This window comes from Salvelinus sp. IW2-2015, linkage group LG17 (genome assembly GCF_002910315.2).
Source record: "Salvelinus sp. IW2-2015 linkage group LG17, ASM291031v2, whole genome shotgun sequence".
NCBI classification, from domain to species: Eukaryota; Metazoa; Chordata; class Actinopteri; order Salmoniformes; family Salmonidae; genus Salvelinus; species Salvelinus sp. IW2-2015.
The window spans coordinates 20,716,157-20,731,473 of record NC_036857.1 but is presented as its reverse complement, the minus strand read 5'-3'; the positions used below and the strand labels follow the sequence as shown (position 1 = coordinate 20,731,473).

General features: G+C 40.0%; 2 protein-coding genes across 9 annotated transcripts in view; both read left to right on the top strand.

Moving 5' to 3' along the window:
• LOC111976534 (lamina-associated polypeptide 2, isoforms beta/delta/epsilon/gamma-like) overlaps positions 1-4,342 on the top strand; it is a 19,671-nt gene extending 15,329 nt beyond the window's left edge. For 5 of the 8 annotated variants that reach the window (XM_024005427.2, XM_024005425.2, XM_070447952.1 and 2 more), the window contains 6 exons: positions 505-633; positions 1,516-1,599; positions 1,734-1,820; positions 2,423-2,512; positions 2,966-3,030; positions 3,241-4,342. In XM_024005427.2, the coding sequence (XP_023861195.1) occupies positions 511-633; positions 1,516-1,599; positions 1,734-1,820; positions 2,423-2,512; positions 2,966-3,030; positions 3,241-3,520 (729 nt within the window). In that variant the 5' untranslated portion in view covers positions 505-510 and the 3' untranslated portion in view covers positions 3,521-4,342. The remainder of the gene's footprint in view (positions 1-504; positions 634-1,515; positions 1,600-1,733; positions 1,821-2,422; positions 2,513-2,965; positions 3,031-3,240) is intronic. The other 3 variants (XM_024005430.2, XM_024005431.2, XM_024005432.2) reach the window with 3 other exon arrangements.
• Positions 4,343-4,583: 241 nt separating this feature from the next.
• Positions 4,584-15,034, top strand: LOC111976533 (N-fatty-acyl-amino acid synthase/hydrolase PM20D1.2). Its single transcript, XM_024005424.2, has 13 exons — positions 4,584-4,873; positions 4,995-5,081; positions 10,104-10,339; positions 11,122-11,208; positions 11,286-11,419; positions 11,601-11,720; positions 12,202-12,277; positions 12,433-12,494; positions 12,607-12,685; positions 12,970-13,041; positions 13,262-13,427; positions 13,609-13,708; positions 14,082-15,034. The coding sequence occupies exons 1-13, from the start codon at positions 4,654-4,656 to the stop codon at positions 14,209-14,211; spliced, it is 1,569 nt and encodes a 522-aa protein (XP_023861192.1). The 5' UTR covers positions 4,584-4,653; the 3' UTR covers positions 14,212-15,034.
• Positions 15,035-15,317: the final 283 nt, after the last annotated feature.

The window sequence follows — 15,317 nt, the reverse complement described above, 5'->3', positions numbered from 1 at the left end:
CTTATTTTCCACCATAATTTGCAAATAAATTCATTAAAAATCCTACAATGTGATTTTCTGGATTTCTTTTTCTCATTTTGTCTGTCATAGTTGAAGTGTACCTATGATGAAAATTACAGGCCTCTCTCATCTTTTTAAGTGGGAGAACTTGCACAATTGGTGGCTGACTAAATACTTTTTTGCCCCACTGTACATTCTTCAAGAATCAATGGGTATATATCATTAATTTATAAGTCCAAAAATGGATGTAGCTACTGATAATTGCCCCTTTTAATCTCTGTATTTGATCTGTCTGTAATTGCTAATACAACCTATCCATATGGTACTTTGTACAATGTCTTTAGTTTGAAATGGATCTCTGTGTGTGATAAATAGACTTGGTAGTGACTATGAGAGGAAGCTACAAAGGCTACTAGAACCTGCCCAGACAGAACGGTGGCACAGGAGATGCAGACCAGTACTCTGATAGTGAAGAATAATCATTAAGATTTGTTACTGTTACAGACACAGATGTGGATTCTGTATGCTAAAATGGATGACAAAACGGTGTCCTCAAACAAGGATGTGTTTACCTCTGATTCTGTTGGTCTTCCTTGTTCTGAAGAGAAGGTATATCAGCATGGTAATGAACAGGTGAGTGCGTTCATACTAGGATCTTATTTTGAGACCCTGATCAAAGAATAGTAAATATCCTATGCAGCCATGTTATTCTCCTCAACTAAGGAAAAAATGTTGCCTGCAGTGCCACCTTGTGACAGTAGTTAGGTATTTCTGTGCCTGGGTTCTAATGCAAACTGTGTCTCAATGTCAAAATAAGTTATATTTTAGGAGTGGTTCTCAGCTCGGTTACTCCTTACTTTTAACAGATGTAACGGCACTCTCGGAATAATAAGAAAGCTGAATATCATTATCATCAGTGTTTTATGCCATCGTCGAGAATGGTAAATCTGACAACTACTTAGACCACCAGTACCCTTATTTATGAATTATTCACAAATTCAACATTTAAAATGGGTGATGGAATTATTTCTGGAGTGTGATGCTTTTGTGTAATGGGATAATAATGATGCTACCCTGGCAGCGGGTTTGGAGAGCTCCGGGGCGCTATGAACTCAATCCCAAGAGGAATGCAGGGAATCATGGGAATGTGGCTGAGTCTTCCACAACAGCAGAGGGGGGGGGGGGGGGGCATTTGCCCCCATCGCCTGTTACACCTGGGCATGGAGCTGGGCTGAGCAGAACATCCTCTCTGCTAGGACATACCACAGGATCAGTGGTAACCCTTTTAGAAAAACTCATTAACTCTTCAATGGGAATGGGATCTCTGCTCTTCTCCTTGCAATTCTTTTCATCTTGAAACGGCACATTATGCACTCTTCTCACACTCCAAAGCTGGTGAATATTTAGGGTTTTAAGGGACAACTTAAGGGATCAAGCAAGCTGTTGGAGCATATTTTTGGATGTCCTGTTATTGGGCTGTGGCTCTGAACAACTTGTGACTTTTAACCCATGCAGGTGCAGCCTCCGTCTGTATCTCTGGGAGGCGGTCGTGATGATTCCTCCTATTCCTCTTCTCAGAGCTTCAGCATTACTGAGATGGTAGAGGAGGGAAGTTTGTTTTGATCTGTCAAGATTAGATTAAAACCAATCACATCAACCTAAATATCTAATCCCCACTAAAGTGATGACCAATGAGTGATATGCTGTGTTTACGTTTTCCTCTGGAATCACAGATTGAGAGTCAAAGCCCTCTCTTCAGTAGTAGAACACAGAAGCACAATGGGAGTAATATTCTGGGACCTTGGCCAAGGCCTCACCGGGTCAGTAGTACTCACAAACATTTCAGTAATCTTATCTGTGACAAGCTGTTGTTGGTGGTTACAGGGTGGATGTTGTTAGGTTCTAAATAAACAAGAGTAAAAACTCGCGGACAACTATGAAAAGCTCAAACCAAGTTTTCACCCAATGGGTCAGACAGCTGAACAGACAAAGACATATTCACACAAGCACTGGTATTTAAACCTTCCCCCTATACTGAGTCTCCTCCTTATACATATGGACAGCCAATACATCTCTGTTGCTAGACAGGACTTTAGTGATTCCTGTTCTTTCTCACTTCATCTGATCTGACCTTGGCCCAAATTCCTCACTCCTCCCCAACTCATGGCTGTCCTGTTGACTTGTACCAGATTGTGGCCTTTCTCCTTTCCATAGGATACCTGATGTCTAACAGTAACATGTTCTGACAATGTAAACGTTCTGCATTTCCCCTCTCTCTCCCTCAGTAACATAAACAAGGATATTTCATATTTCAACTTTAGAATTCAGAATCCATCAATGTGATTCAATGGGCTGTGGTTAACAGAGTGAGTAGAGGAAATGTGGAATATACTTTGAATTTGTTTTTTCTCCTCACTTTTAGCAGGACATGGGGATGGTGGACAAGTATACCATGACTATCCGATCACCTTGCGTCACCCCAAAGACCTCCTTTTTCAAACAGCATATCAAGGCACTTACATTAGCTTGTTTAGTTGTCTTTCAGATTCATTCCCATCTTTTCACTCTTATAACAGATCATACACTAGAGCTATGGTTTATATGCAGGTCTACACTGTATACTTTATTATCCTGTTAATGGTTTTACCATCACTGTGACTTTGATTGGGTTGTTCATGTATATAACCAAGCTAGTGCATTAATCAAAGTGTTCATTCATACCTAAAATAATGTTTTACTAAGAAAAGGTTTGGGGGAAATGTCTTGGTTCACTGTACTTTTACTTCAGGACTTTGAACCTTTTGCACAATAACCACAAGTGGCTTTATGACTTTCCCCTAACCTTTTATCTCTTTGCCATTCCACCTGATCTGATTTAGGATGGTGAGGGACACTGGTAGTGTGGATGTTTCTCTTTCCTCTCGTCTGTTTGGGTCAGACGGTCTGATTTGTTTCTCTTCTTCAGGAGCCGGTCACAGATGTCCTGATGGAGATGTTCCTAGAGACAGAACCTATACGCACTGGCATTGTGTAAGTCCAGTTTCCATAAAACAACACTACACATACAGAAGCCACGACAATTAGGGAATAGTCACCATTTGTAAGGTAGCCATCTCTCAGGTTAAATAAGGCTATGTCCCAGAGACTTTTTGGTTACTGCTTACTGAGGCTACCATGATTCCATATTCTCATACTATTTGTCTACCTTTTTAATGTGGAAAATTGTACTCTTTCCTCCAGTGCCACCTGTCGGAGGCCTATCAAGGGTGCAGCGGTGCGACCAGTCCAGTTTAAATACCCAGACCTGCCTGCCAGTCCCATGACCCTACAGAGACAGGCATTGGAGCGCCGCCTGGTGCCTCTGTGGGCCCAGATCCTGGTCTTCCTCATCTTGACTTGCCTTCTCTACCTCATCTACTCTGCCATGGAGCACAGCTCGGACCATCCCTTTGTGGCCTTCCTGGACAACCTCAGTATGGGGACGGAGACTGAGGGACTGTCGCTCCAGGATGACCCTTAGGACTCATCTGTACACCCGCTCTAGGGAGGAGTAACTCCCCTGCTCTAGGTCTGTGTACTGATTCTCCACCCTTCTCTTAAAGGGAGATATCCTTTTATGCATGGATTTAATAATGGATAAAACTTAATCCAGCCAATGCTTATACCAATCCTAAACTTTCAAATCCATGATGAGAAGTAGTGCACACTTCGGGAAAAGGAAGGATACTCCACAAATTGGTTTACAGTTGTTGTGAGGAACTTCATTTGGTCACTGTAATTCTCCTTTACACTTTGGATGATGTCACTCTTAACCAAGCAAGGTAGCCATTATAACCTTGTTGGTTGGAAAATGTTCAGGTGAAACTACTGTTCAAATATATACAGTGATTAGGCCTAATTTAGAGAAATAATACCATTTTGAGATTTGTAACTTAAATGGAATATTTTTTGTATTTAATTAAAAGTATGTATCAATGAGAAATTAATGGAGTTACGGCTACAATTTACACATAGGTTCGGTTGGGGTTATCAAAGTCCAGTCTGTGTTAGAGCTCATCAAAGATGTGGCCAGTGACAGTATTCTCTTGTTTTAAAGGTTTGTAAATGTATTTTTTATTCAGTACAGTTTTTAGGCACTGAAATGTCAAACTAAAAAGCAATATTAAAAAATATATTTTGTGAATACTCATTACCTTTTCGAACTTATCTGTAATTTTTCAGTTTCTATTTTGGATGTGAAATAGCTACTTAAAAAAAAATAATGTCAGGGAATTCAGTGTTTTTTTCAAGAGTTGCTTTTGTGTTGTCTGAGTTATTTTGAATAAAGAGATGATTTGTTTCATTTGCACATCTTCCCAAATGAATAACAAATGCTGTATGACATTTTGATTGAAACTGCATGCATGTGCATATTTAGTTGAACAGTCAGTATGCTGATTATCTGGTGACATATTTCCAGGGTCAGTGCTAACTTGGATCCTTGTGATGACCATACCCGAACTTTAACTCTTTCCATTTCAAATGTTAATTTAAAGGGTGGGTACCCTATTTCAATCCCAGCAGTTGGCGCTCTAACGATCATTCATATATAAAAACGTCACGAGCAGCTGCATTAATTAACACGCTGTGTGTGCGCACTGTCAAATAGTAAAAATGACTGAGCGCAGTGGAAAATGTAACATTATGAAGTTAGTCAAAATTGTGTCTTTCAGCTTATTATTAGTTGTTTTAGTATGTTTCGTTGCAGCCACTTTAAGGACTCTGACGTTTGACGTCAATTCAGGACTTCAACTTGCACACTGGGAGAAGACGAACAACATTGCGTCTGACATAAACCAGCACCAGCGAAAGGAGCTTCTTGCGAATTTCAGAGGTGAGATCCGGCCTAACTTCACCATCAAACCGAGCAGACTTGACAGCCTATGTTGTGTGAATAATCGCTATAACATGCACACTAAATTGGGTCAACGCCACCGGCTTTTTTTTGTATGCAGAGGCAATCCAGATTCCCACGGTGTCAACAGCGAAGACGCAGCTCAACATCACCGCACTGGGCGAGTTCGACAGCCTCCTGAGGAAAGGTAACGTTGTTTAGGTCCCGGGAGTATACGATGATCCATTCCATAGGCAGACGATTACTGTAGGAAACCTGTTTTCACTGAGCACACAGTTACTAATTAGCATTTCGACACTGCTTTATGATACTCAAACAGAAATGCACCCGTTTACTCCACTAGAAATTATATCACGTGAAAACTGGATGTTGCGCGAGATTTTTTTGGCGCTGGTGCTATATATTATTTTGATAAACTGTTAAATATTTTGACATTTTCCTTTGTGAATAACGTGTGTAAATGTCAATGTTGTCTGATTTAAACGTGTGAGCTTACCCTGAATCCGTGGACCAGAGCGGTTGACTCTTCTGACCGCTTTTCGCGCTCCTGAAAATACTGCTTTCACATTCGTCAATTTCGGGAAGTGTTATCTTGTCCAATCATAAACGATGTGGGTTTCAACTCCAAGCATACATGCTGACTGACGTCTGGAAGTAGTTTTGTGAAGAAAAAAGCGCAGAAACCGCCTCAGAAGGTAAGCAACATTTACGTATCACTACAAAGATAAGGTTAATGGCAAAATGTTGCTTTCATGCTGACTTGACGCGATTGTAGATTTACGGCGAGGAGTTGGCTAACAAGCTGTTTGGCTAGATAGCTACAGGACCTAGCTAGCTAACATGTGGCTTTGCTTACTGTAGGGGAGGGTGGGGCGTTCTGTTTGGCTGGCAATGGAGGTTTTCTCCACTCYCACCGTGCACCCTGTCTCGATTTGGTGAAACAAATACTTTAATACATTCAAACCTCAGATTCTTAGTAACAATTTTATATGCAGCAGGTGACAATTTCTGTTTTTAGCAAYTCTGCTAGCAAGCTATTAGTTAGAGAAGAACGTTGCTTGTCACCTGTCGAGGGAGAGGTGCCCTCAGCAAGGACTGCCAGTAAACTACATATTTGTATGAAATTAAAGATGCTCATTCTGTTTTGGTTTGTTTGATATTAATAGGCCTGTATTCGTCCCATGTTTAACAGATATATTGCTTTTTAGCCTATTCATTGATGGAACTAAGTTGATCTAAATACACTGCTCAAAAAAATAAAGGGAACACTTAAACAACACAATGTAACTCCAAGTCAATCACACTTCTGTGAAATCAAACTGTCCACTTAGGAAGCAACACTGATTGACAATANCAATCAGTGTTGCTTCCTAAGTGGACAGTTTGATTTCACAGAAGTGTGATTGACTTGGAGTTACATTGTGTTGTTTAAGTCTTCCCTTTATTTTTTTGAGCAGTGTACATTTGACCATTCATGCTTATTGGTCTATGTGGTAATTTGCCTAATTTAGTGGAATTTAATTAGCGCAGTCGGACAGACAGTTGTATGAATTTGGGATCTATTGTACCCTTCCTGTCGCAGTCTTTTTTTGACTATTTCTTTCTCGACAAGCTGACCAATAGAATAGGTAAACCTTTCTACTTTGGTGGATAGTAGATTGACAGGCTCGTAGGTGGTGCGTCCATAAGGCTTAAGTAAATGTAATTAAATTGCCCAAATTATATAGCCTAATTAGCCTGCTCTTGTTTATACAGAAATAAATAAAATAATTCAAAATAGGTTACTAAAGCATGATTTGGCCACAGAGGAACATTTAGCTTCCCCAAGCCTTAAAAAAACTAGTTGTGGATTGTTGGAAGCAAAGGCAGCGCGTGCAATTTGGGCCCCGTGCGCAGCAAATACCGTAGATGATTATTGAGTTGCGACTGTCTGTGGAAAGTAGAGGGGGCCCAGCCAGGCATATCACAATATTTCTCTATTTAATTGCGTGAAAACGTAGTTTTGAAAGCAAATGGTATTGCTGTAAAGAGAAGATAAAGACTCAAATCAGTCTTTTTTAGTTATATAAATCCTCAATTTAATTGAGCGAACAACCGTAGGCCTATAGCCTGTCTTATTGGCACCAGCGGAGAGCATCGGCCGTATCCCCGGTGATATTCACTTTATCATTGTTGAGTCCGTGCAACTTAAGTTTGCTTTTGGACAATTTCCTCCTCCAGTTTAGATGGGAGTCATATTCTATTTGTCTCCCCTTCTCATAGACCTATTGTATGGACAACGTCGATACTCATCAATGCAGCCTCGGCTTGTATTTTCTGCTAAGATTAATTACCATAATCTAAATGTGATTTATTTCATTCTCAGCACTGTGGATGAACTCTAATCAGGTTATGCACCCAATGAATATTGGTCTGTAAAATGTCTCATGTCTGTTAAGGTCAAATGACGGGCCAAGGTAATGTGTGAGCCCATGATCATTATGCTCAGAGCTTAAACTCTTATGACAGTCAACATTTTAATCATCAAATGTAATCTTTTTTTCTTAATTTCTCTTATTTTCTTCATTTGTTTTTTTTTTTGTTCTGTTTGTCTTTCTTTTGTGCACACAGTTTATTGGTTGGCCTTTTTTTTGCATGTTCACTATGAACTAAGGAACTTAAGATATGCATCTAGTGTAATGACAGCTGCCTGTATGGAATATTTTCTTTGCTGCTAATAAATGGGCCTAGAATATGTTTGGAAAATGGTTTGTTGTGCACACATTTATAAACACTTACAATCTCACCTTTGCTGGAGTAGCTCAGGAAGGTTAGCTGCCACCACACACACACTCCATGTAGTCTGAGGGAGGGGTAAAGGATTGGTGAGTCGAGCATAGGTGTGAGGAGTTTCGAATTGAAATTTCCCTGTTTGTAAGTCTATGGACTTTGGAATGCATATATTGCTATGGTGTAGAAATWGTGTCAAAAATATTTTCTCAGGTAATCTAGTCTGAAGCACTCTGTTAGATCAGTGTCTCTAGCTCAGGTTTTAGAGTGGGGTGTGCAGAAGAAAAATTTGTGTCTAATCGAATTACATAAGTGTTGCTGTTTTATAAGCACACTAAAACCCTAAAAGTATTACTTGTGGCTAGTTCAGTAGCATATGTGTGTGTGATTAATTGCATTAGTTGGTTAAAATAAATAACTCCGTTGGAAAAATGCTAATTTGTCAGATTTATTGTGAACATGAAATATGTGCATAAATTAACAGCTATTTTGTACATTTTGGTGCAATTTTTGGCAAAGGCTTTGCCATTGACCTGTGCATTATCTCCTGTGACCTTTTTTACCCAAATTGGAATGTCTCAGCAATGGTAAGGCTTTCAGTCATTAAAACCAAGTGCACTGTGCTTCTGGGATTATGTTGTATCATTTCAGTTCTAAAAGCAATGTTCATTTTACCCCCCTAACACTCAACACTAGGGGTTGCAAAAAGTCATTATATATATATATATATATATATATATATATATATATATATATATATACAGTACCAGTCAAAAGTTTGGGCACCTACTCATTCGAGGGGTTTTCTTTATTTTACTATTTTCTACATTGTAAAATAATAGTGAATACATCAAAACTATGAAATAACACATGGAATCATGTAGTAACCCAAAAATTGTTAAACAAATAAATGTATTTTATATTTGAGATTTTTAAAAGTYGCCACCCTTTGCCTTGACAGCTTTGCACACACTTGACATTCRCTCAACCAGCTTCACATGGAATGCTTTTCCAACAGTCTTGAAGGAGTGCTGAGCACTTTTTGGATGCTTTTCCTTCACTCTGCAGTCCAACTCATCCCAAACCATCTCAATTGGTTTGTCAGGTGATGGTGGAGGCCAGGTCATCTGATGCAGCACTCATCACTCTCCTTCTTGGTCAAATAGCCCTTGCACAGCCTGGAGATGTGTTGGGTCATTGTCCTGTTGAAAAACAAAGCGCAAACCAGATGGGATGGTGTTCGCTGCAGAATGCTGTGGGAGTCATGCTGGTTAAGTGTGCCTTGCTTTCTAAATAAAGCACCATCACACCACCTCCTCCATGCTTCACGGTGTCAACCACACATGCAGAGATAATCCATTCACCTACTCTGCGTCTCACAAAGACATGGCGGTTGGAACCAAAAATCTCAAATTTGGACTCCAGACCAAAGGACAGATTTCCACTGGTCTAATGAACATTGCTCTTGTTTCTTGGCCCAAGCAAGTCTCTTCTTCTTATTGGTGTCCTTTTTAGTAGTGATTTCTTTGCAACAATTTGACCATGAAGGCCTGATTCACGCAGTCTCTTCTGAACAGTTGATTTCTTAAACTGTGAAGCATTTATTTGGGCTGCAATTTCTGAGGCTGGTATGAGAGCCAGTTTCATCATAGCGCTTGATGGTTTTTGTGACTGCACTTGAACTTTCAAAGTCTTTGACGTTTTCTGGATTGATTGACCTTCATGTCTTAAAGTAATGATGTACTGTCGTTTCTCTTTGCTTTCTTGAGCTGTGCTTGCCATAATATGCACTTGATCTTTTACCAAATAGTGTTATTTTCTGTATACCACCCCTACCTTGTCACAACACYACTGATTGGCTCAAATGCATTAAGGAAAATAAATTCCACAAATTAACTTTTAACAAGGCACACCTGTTAATTGAAATGCATTCCAGGTGAAGCTGGTTGAGAGAATGCCAAGATTGTGCAAAGCTGTCAAGGAAAGGGTGGCTACTTTGAAGAATCTAAAATATCAAAACTATGAAATGACACATGGAATCATATAGTAACCAAAAAAAGTGTTAAACAATAAATAAATAAAAGTATTTTAAAAGCAAACCAGGTACAGCTTCTTTCTAGAGCTCCGACCTGCAGATCATTGACCTTGTTGTCTTGAAAGCACCATAAAACTCATGGTGCCCATCGCCAGCTCATAACTGTGTGAAGTTGGATTCAGTGCTCTTSTCTGCATTAAAACCCAAATTTTGATCCAGGTTGAACGTCATAGCCCCACATTAAAAGTAAGCGATGGTGAGTTGAGAAGACTGCCATAGCTGCAAAWAAAAAAATTAACATTAGCTGCTAATTACAGAATTTTTATTTTCACATGGTTGGGGTCGTGGGCCAAAAAGGTTTGGGAACCACTGCCCTACACTAAACACATGTTTTCCCTCTTCCAGTTTTCCCTACAGTTTTCTCTTCCCACCTGGTCCAGCATGAGGTTGTGGCCAACTACAGCCACCTGTTCTGGGTGCCTGGCTCTGACCTGGCCCTGGTCCCCTACATGCTGCTGGCCCACATAGATGTGGTGCCTGCTGATGAGAATGATGGATGGGAGGCCCCACCATTCTCTGCAAAGGAGATAGATGGATTCATCTATGGTAGAGGGACCATCGATAACAAGCAGTCTGTCATGGTGAGTTTTGACTGTAGGTAGAGGTTTATGGGACTTGGGTTTTCCAAGGACCAGAGCGTGGAGATTATTCTATGATTTGTTTGCTATGATTTATGCCAGGGAAGGGCAGCTGGTGGCACGAAGGCGCTCTGGTCAATTTTGGGAACTCAGTTGGGGTCTCAATTTACTGTTGCGAGTTAGAAGTAGTAGAAAACACAAGGTGCAATTTTGAAATTTTGTTGTGCATCAGCAGTTTCTCTTATGTGAGTCACTGATAGTCAGTCAATTAGCCCATGTCAGCTACATTATTTTAGATAGCTGGCCGCAAAACTAACTTAGCAATCTAAACTTGTTATCATGGTCAAATTATCTGCTGGGGGGGCCCTCCCATTTAATTTTGTTAGTCAGTCTCACCCAGATATATTAAAAACTGCAAACATTTCTCCACCCTACGGCAAAATGGGTAGAATTGCATGAAATGAGCTGTAAACAGAGAGAGAAAAATCCGCCCCATGGAAAAATTTGTAGAATTGCATGAAATTAGTTATAAAATGCAAAATCTGAATTTGCAGCAAACTGCAACATTTTCTCTACACCCTGTGGCAAAATGTGTAGAATTCACCGAAATGAACTCTAAAACGTAAAAATTCTCTCTGCTGTCAAGAGTGGGGACACCCCCATCAAAGTTGACCATCCCCGATTTAGGCCAAGGGCCTGATTAACAATGTGGTTACTGTTTTTCCTCATCCAATAATACGATTTCACGTTGTCAGAATTTAAACAGCCTATTTTTTTCACTGTAGGGAATCCTCCAGGCGCTGGAGTACCTGTTGATAAGAGGTTATTCTCCGCAAAGGGGATTCTTCATTGGTCTGGGTCATGATGAAGAGGTTTGTGAAGTTAGTAGAGGTATTTTATTTCAGAAAGGGACAGAATTCAGAAGCATGATCTTCTCTTTGTACTGTAGGTGGGTGGCTTGCAGGGGGCCATGAACATAGTGAAGGTGCTGAAGAAGAAAGGGGTGCAGCTGGCGTTCATACTGGATGAGGGTCTGGCTGTGCTGGATGGAGTCATCAGTGGTCTGCAGGGGCCTGCTGCTCTGTAAGCATTCATTCATTAACTCTTGTCTCATATTTTAGGCTCTATAGCACTTTGTGACATCTGCTGATGTAAAAAGCCCTTTATAAATGCATTTTATTAAGTGCTACTTATAAGGTTTACGTCATAGATTGCACTCAGTTTATTAAAAGTGTGTGGGCCTGCCTGTGTGTATATGTGTCAGGATTGGGATCAGTGAGAAGGGACAAGCCACGGTGAGACTGAGTGTCTTCAAGGCCCCGGGTCACTCCTCCATGCCTCCCAGAGAGAGCAGCATCGGCATCCTGGCTGGAGCTGTCAAAAGGTGAGAGGCGATTTGGGAATCACACTCATCACAGACTAGATGGGTCTTCTATGTATAGCCATTGCTTAACACCTACAGATACAGTTCAATGAAGGGGAATTCTACTTTTCTTGCTTGGTCAGCCATGAACATTATAGAGCCTGAGACAAATATTTTATAAGGCCCAAGGTTCAGGTTTTATTGTCACGCACATAAGTGTAGTGAAATGCCTTTCTTGCAAGCGCTATCCCAACAATGCAATAATCAATAGCCATAGTACTATAATGTAAAGTAGTACAAAAACGCACAAGAAATAGAAATAAGAACGTAAGTAAGCTGTGTACACCTCTCAGTTGAGTATGAGTGAACTCCGTAAAGGGAGGACATTTCTTAATCGGCTAGTTATACGTTGTTTTAGGTCTGCATCATATAGTATATTGTGTCATGTCATGTTGTGAACCTAAGCCCACATTCTCTAAGCACACGTGATCTGTTTTGTCAGGTTGGAGGACAACCCTATGCCCATATTGTTTGGTGAAGGCCCTGAGCGCAGGACCTTTGAACACTTAGCTCACAGGGTAATGCTGTGTTTCTAACCTCTGTCCTACATTGGCTTCAATTATCCTATGGGATATTCTGCGATATAGAGTGTAGTGTTTAATACTAGTCTTAACATCATTTTAAAATAAGTACATAGCTTTTTAAATCACTTTGAAATGTCTTTGTCTTACAGTTTGGACTCCCAATTAAGTTTGTCATGTCAAATATGTGGCTGTTCTCTCCACTTATTGGCAGGTAATTTCCCTCACTGAATTTCTCTGATTTGGTCCACCTTGATTATTTCAATTACATGCAGATTATACTTGATTGAGTTATAAAACCTAAATAACATTTGTTTATGTTAAAGAGTATTGGAAAGGAGTCCTGACACAAATGCTTTTTTGAGAACCACAACTGCAGTCACCATGTTCAACTCAGGTGTTAAGGTACAATATCTTGTCATAATGAGTTATAGTGCATGAAGGTGTTTTGTTAAAGTGATGCTCCTGAGGTTTTCTATAGTTTCAGCAGTAGTTTGTCTCGAGAGCACTTTCAAAACGGGGTCCCTGAAATTGTCGTACTACGTCATACATTTCGTGTGATATGTTCTTTAAAAAATAAAAATCAATCTATCTTGTATATGTTCAGAATTCCAATTGTTTTATGTTATATAGTCCTGGACTGCATCTATTAAGCAAATACAATACTTGGATGTTTCTATACTTCATAGGTGAATGTTCTTCCCTCCCTTGCTGAGGCCTATGTGAATCTGCGGATACATCCAGCACAGACCGTACAAGAGGTGGGGATTAGCATTTTACACATCTACATATATGGTTCAACTGCATGCTATATTCAAAATTCATGTTCTATTATACTGTAAAGCTAAAATCATAGGTCCATCTCACAAAACCGAGACACTGAATTTATAAACTATTTAGTCATGCTGGCAACTTTGAAGTACAGTTCAGGGAAACTGTCCCCAGTTTTCAAAATGTATAGTGTTTGTGTCTTCCTGTCAGGTTCTGGAGTTCATCCAATCCACAGTGGGAGATGAGAGAGTGAAGATGGAGCTGGTGAATGGCTTTGACCCACTACCTGTCAGCTCGTATGATGAAACATCCTTTGGGTTCCAGACCATCAAGAAGACCCTGCTGGACCAGTTCCCACAAGTTACTGTTGCGCCTGGTAAGAAACGGAATAGAAGGGAGTGTGTGAAGAGGGAGTAGTATTTGTTTGATTTGCCCACTGTGATGTTGGGGAAAGGGGGGGGGGGGATCCTGTTTTTGGTATGGGTTTTTCAGGTATCATGTTCACATTTTTATGACATAGATTTGTATGCTGAATACTATCATATTCCAACGTGCAGGTGTCTGCATCGGGAACACAGACAGCCGCCACTACACTGACCTGGCCAAGGACATCTATCGCTTTGCACCTACCTGGATCAGACCAGGGGACACCCAGAGGTATGACTCATTGTAGCTGGAGCACTGGATATTCTGTAGAGAAGAGCTCTCTTTATCAGGTGTTGAATGTAGTCATAGTAACTGTATACGTACTGTGCAACATACTGTATCTTTCAATGGCCTGTTGGGGTTGAGGAGATTGTTCAAACACTACCCTTTTGTTGACCGGGAGACTAAAACTCCAGTCTTATGATCMAGTCATGTGACACGATTGAACCATAAAATGTAAGTCAGCCCTACATGCACAGCGTCTTGACAAGAAAGGTTTAACAATGCCCTCTGTTTGCATTGAACAAACAAGATAGTCTCACCTTACTAACACTGTAGTTTGCTCGCTATCGTTCCACTGCTTATGCATTCTCTACATTTCCAGGTTCCATGGTATTAACGAGAGGATTTCTAAGAAGAACTACGAGGAACTGGTGGTCTTTTACTTCAATCTGATCCAGAACTGTGACATCAAGGAGCTCCCTTCTCCCCACAGTGCTGGCCATGAGCTCTAAAGCAGTAGGGTATTTGGGGGCCACTATTACATTCATAATCCATATAAAAATTAGTTTGTGTCAGATTCTATTTACCCCTTCAGGTTGGGTCCCTCCTTTATTTTGGATGAAGTACAGACATCTCTTGGTGATTCTAATAAATATATATATATATATAACAACAAACTACCAATGCTATAGTTTGAATGAAGACAGTCTGATTGTATTATCAGTGAGTACATCAATTCAATGTTACTCAGACAAAAGGGGGCAAGCTCTCACGAGGAACAGACATGTAACATGGAGATTTTGATCTCTGTTGTAAAAAAAAAACTACTGGTGACAGTATTGCATTAGAGAGATGGAGTTTGATTTTTGTTATGGCCATAAACAGTTTAATGGGTATAAAAAGCTATGTAATCTGTTACTATTTTGTTATTGATCATTGACATGAAACATGAATTGGAGATCATTGTGATGGGTGAAGTGTATGCAGCGTGCATGTGAGAGCTGCTGGCCAAATTTCCTCCCTGTGGAATGGTTTCTAAACAAATATAAAGATATTATATAAATCATTTTCTTTTCAATGCACATTAATAGTATGAAACTTGAAATCGCTATATTTTGACTAAGCGGGATATCTTACTTGCTGATTTCCATGAGGTACTTGAGTTTTTTTGTGTGAATATTTAACACAGGTTAATTGAGGTGCAATACTTGATTTATCTGTTTGAGAACTGAAATTCTAAAAAATGTGTTGAAATACTGCTGGCCAATAAAGCTGAAGATATCGTAGATGTGGGCGAGTGGTGAACATAATGGTTAATAAACATGATGCACTGTGGTGATGGCCGTCTTTGTTTCCAGATGTGTCCAAATTGTTACAATGTACGGTCAGACATTATTTTAGAAGTGTTCAGACAGTAGGTCTAAATTCATTCCAAATCATTAACAAGGAGCCTTACAATATATATATATTTTTTTACCTATACCAAGGTTGTCAAACTCATTACATGGAGGGCCTAGTGTTTGTTCCTTGGGTTTTCCTTTCAATTAAGACCTAGACAACCAGTTGAGGGCAGTGTTGCCAACTTAGTGACTTTGTTGCTATATTGAGTGTGTATTCA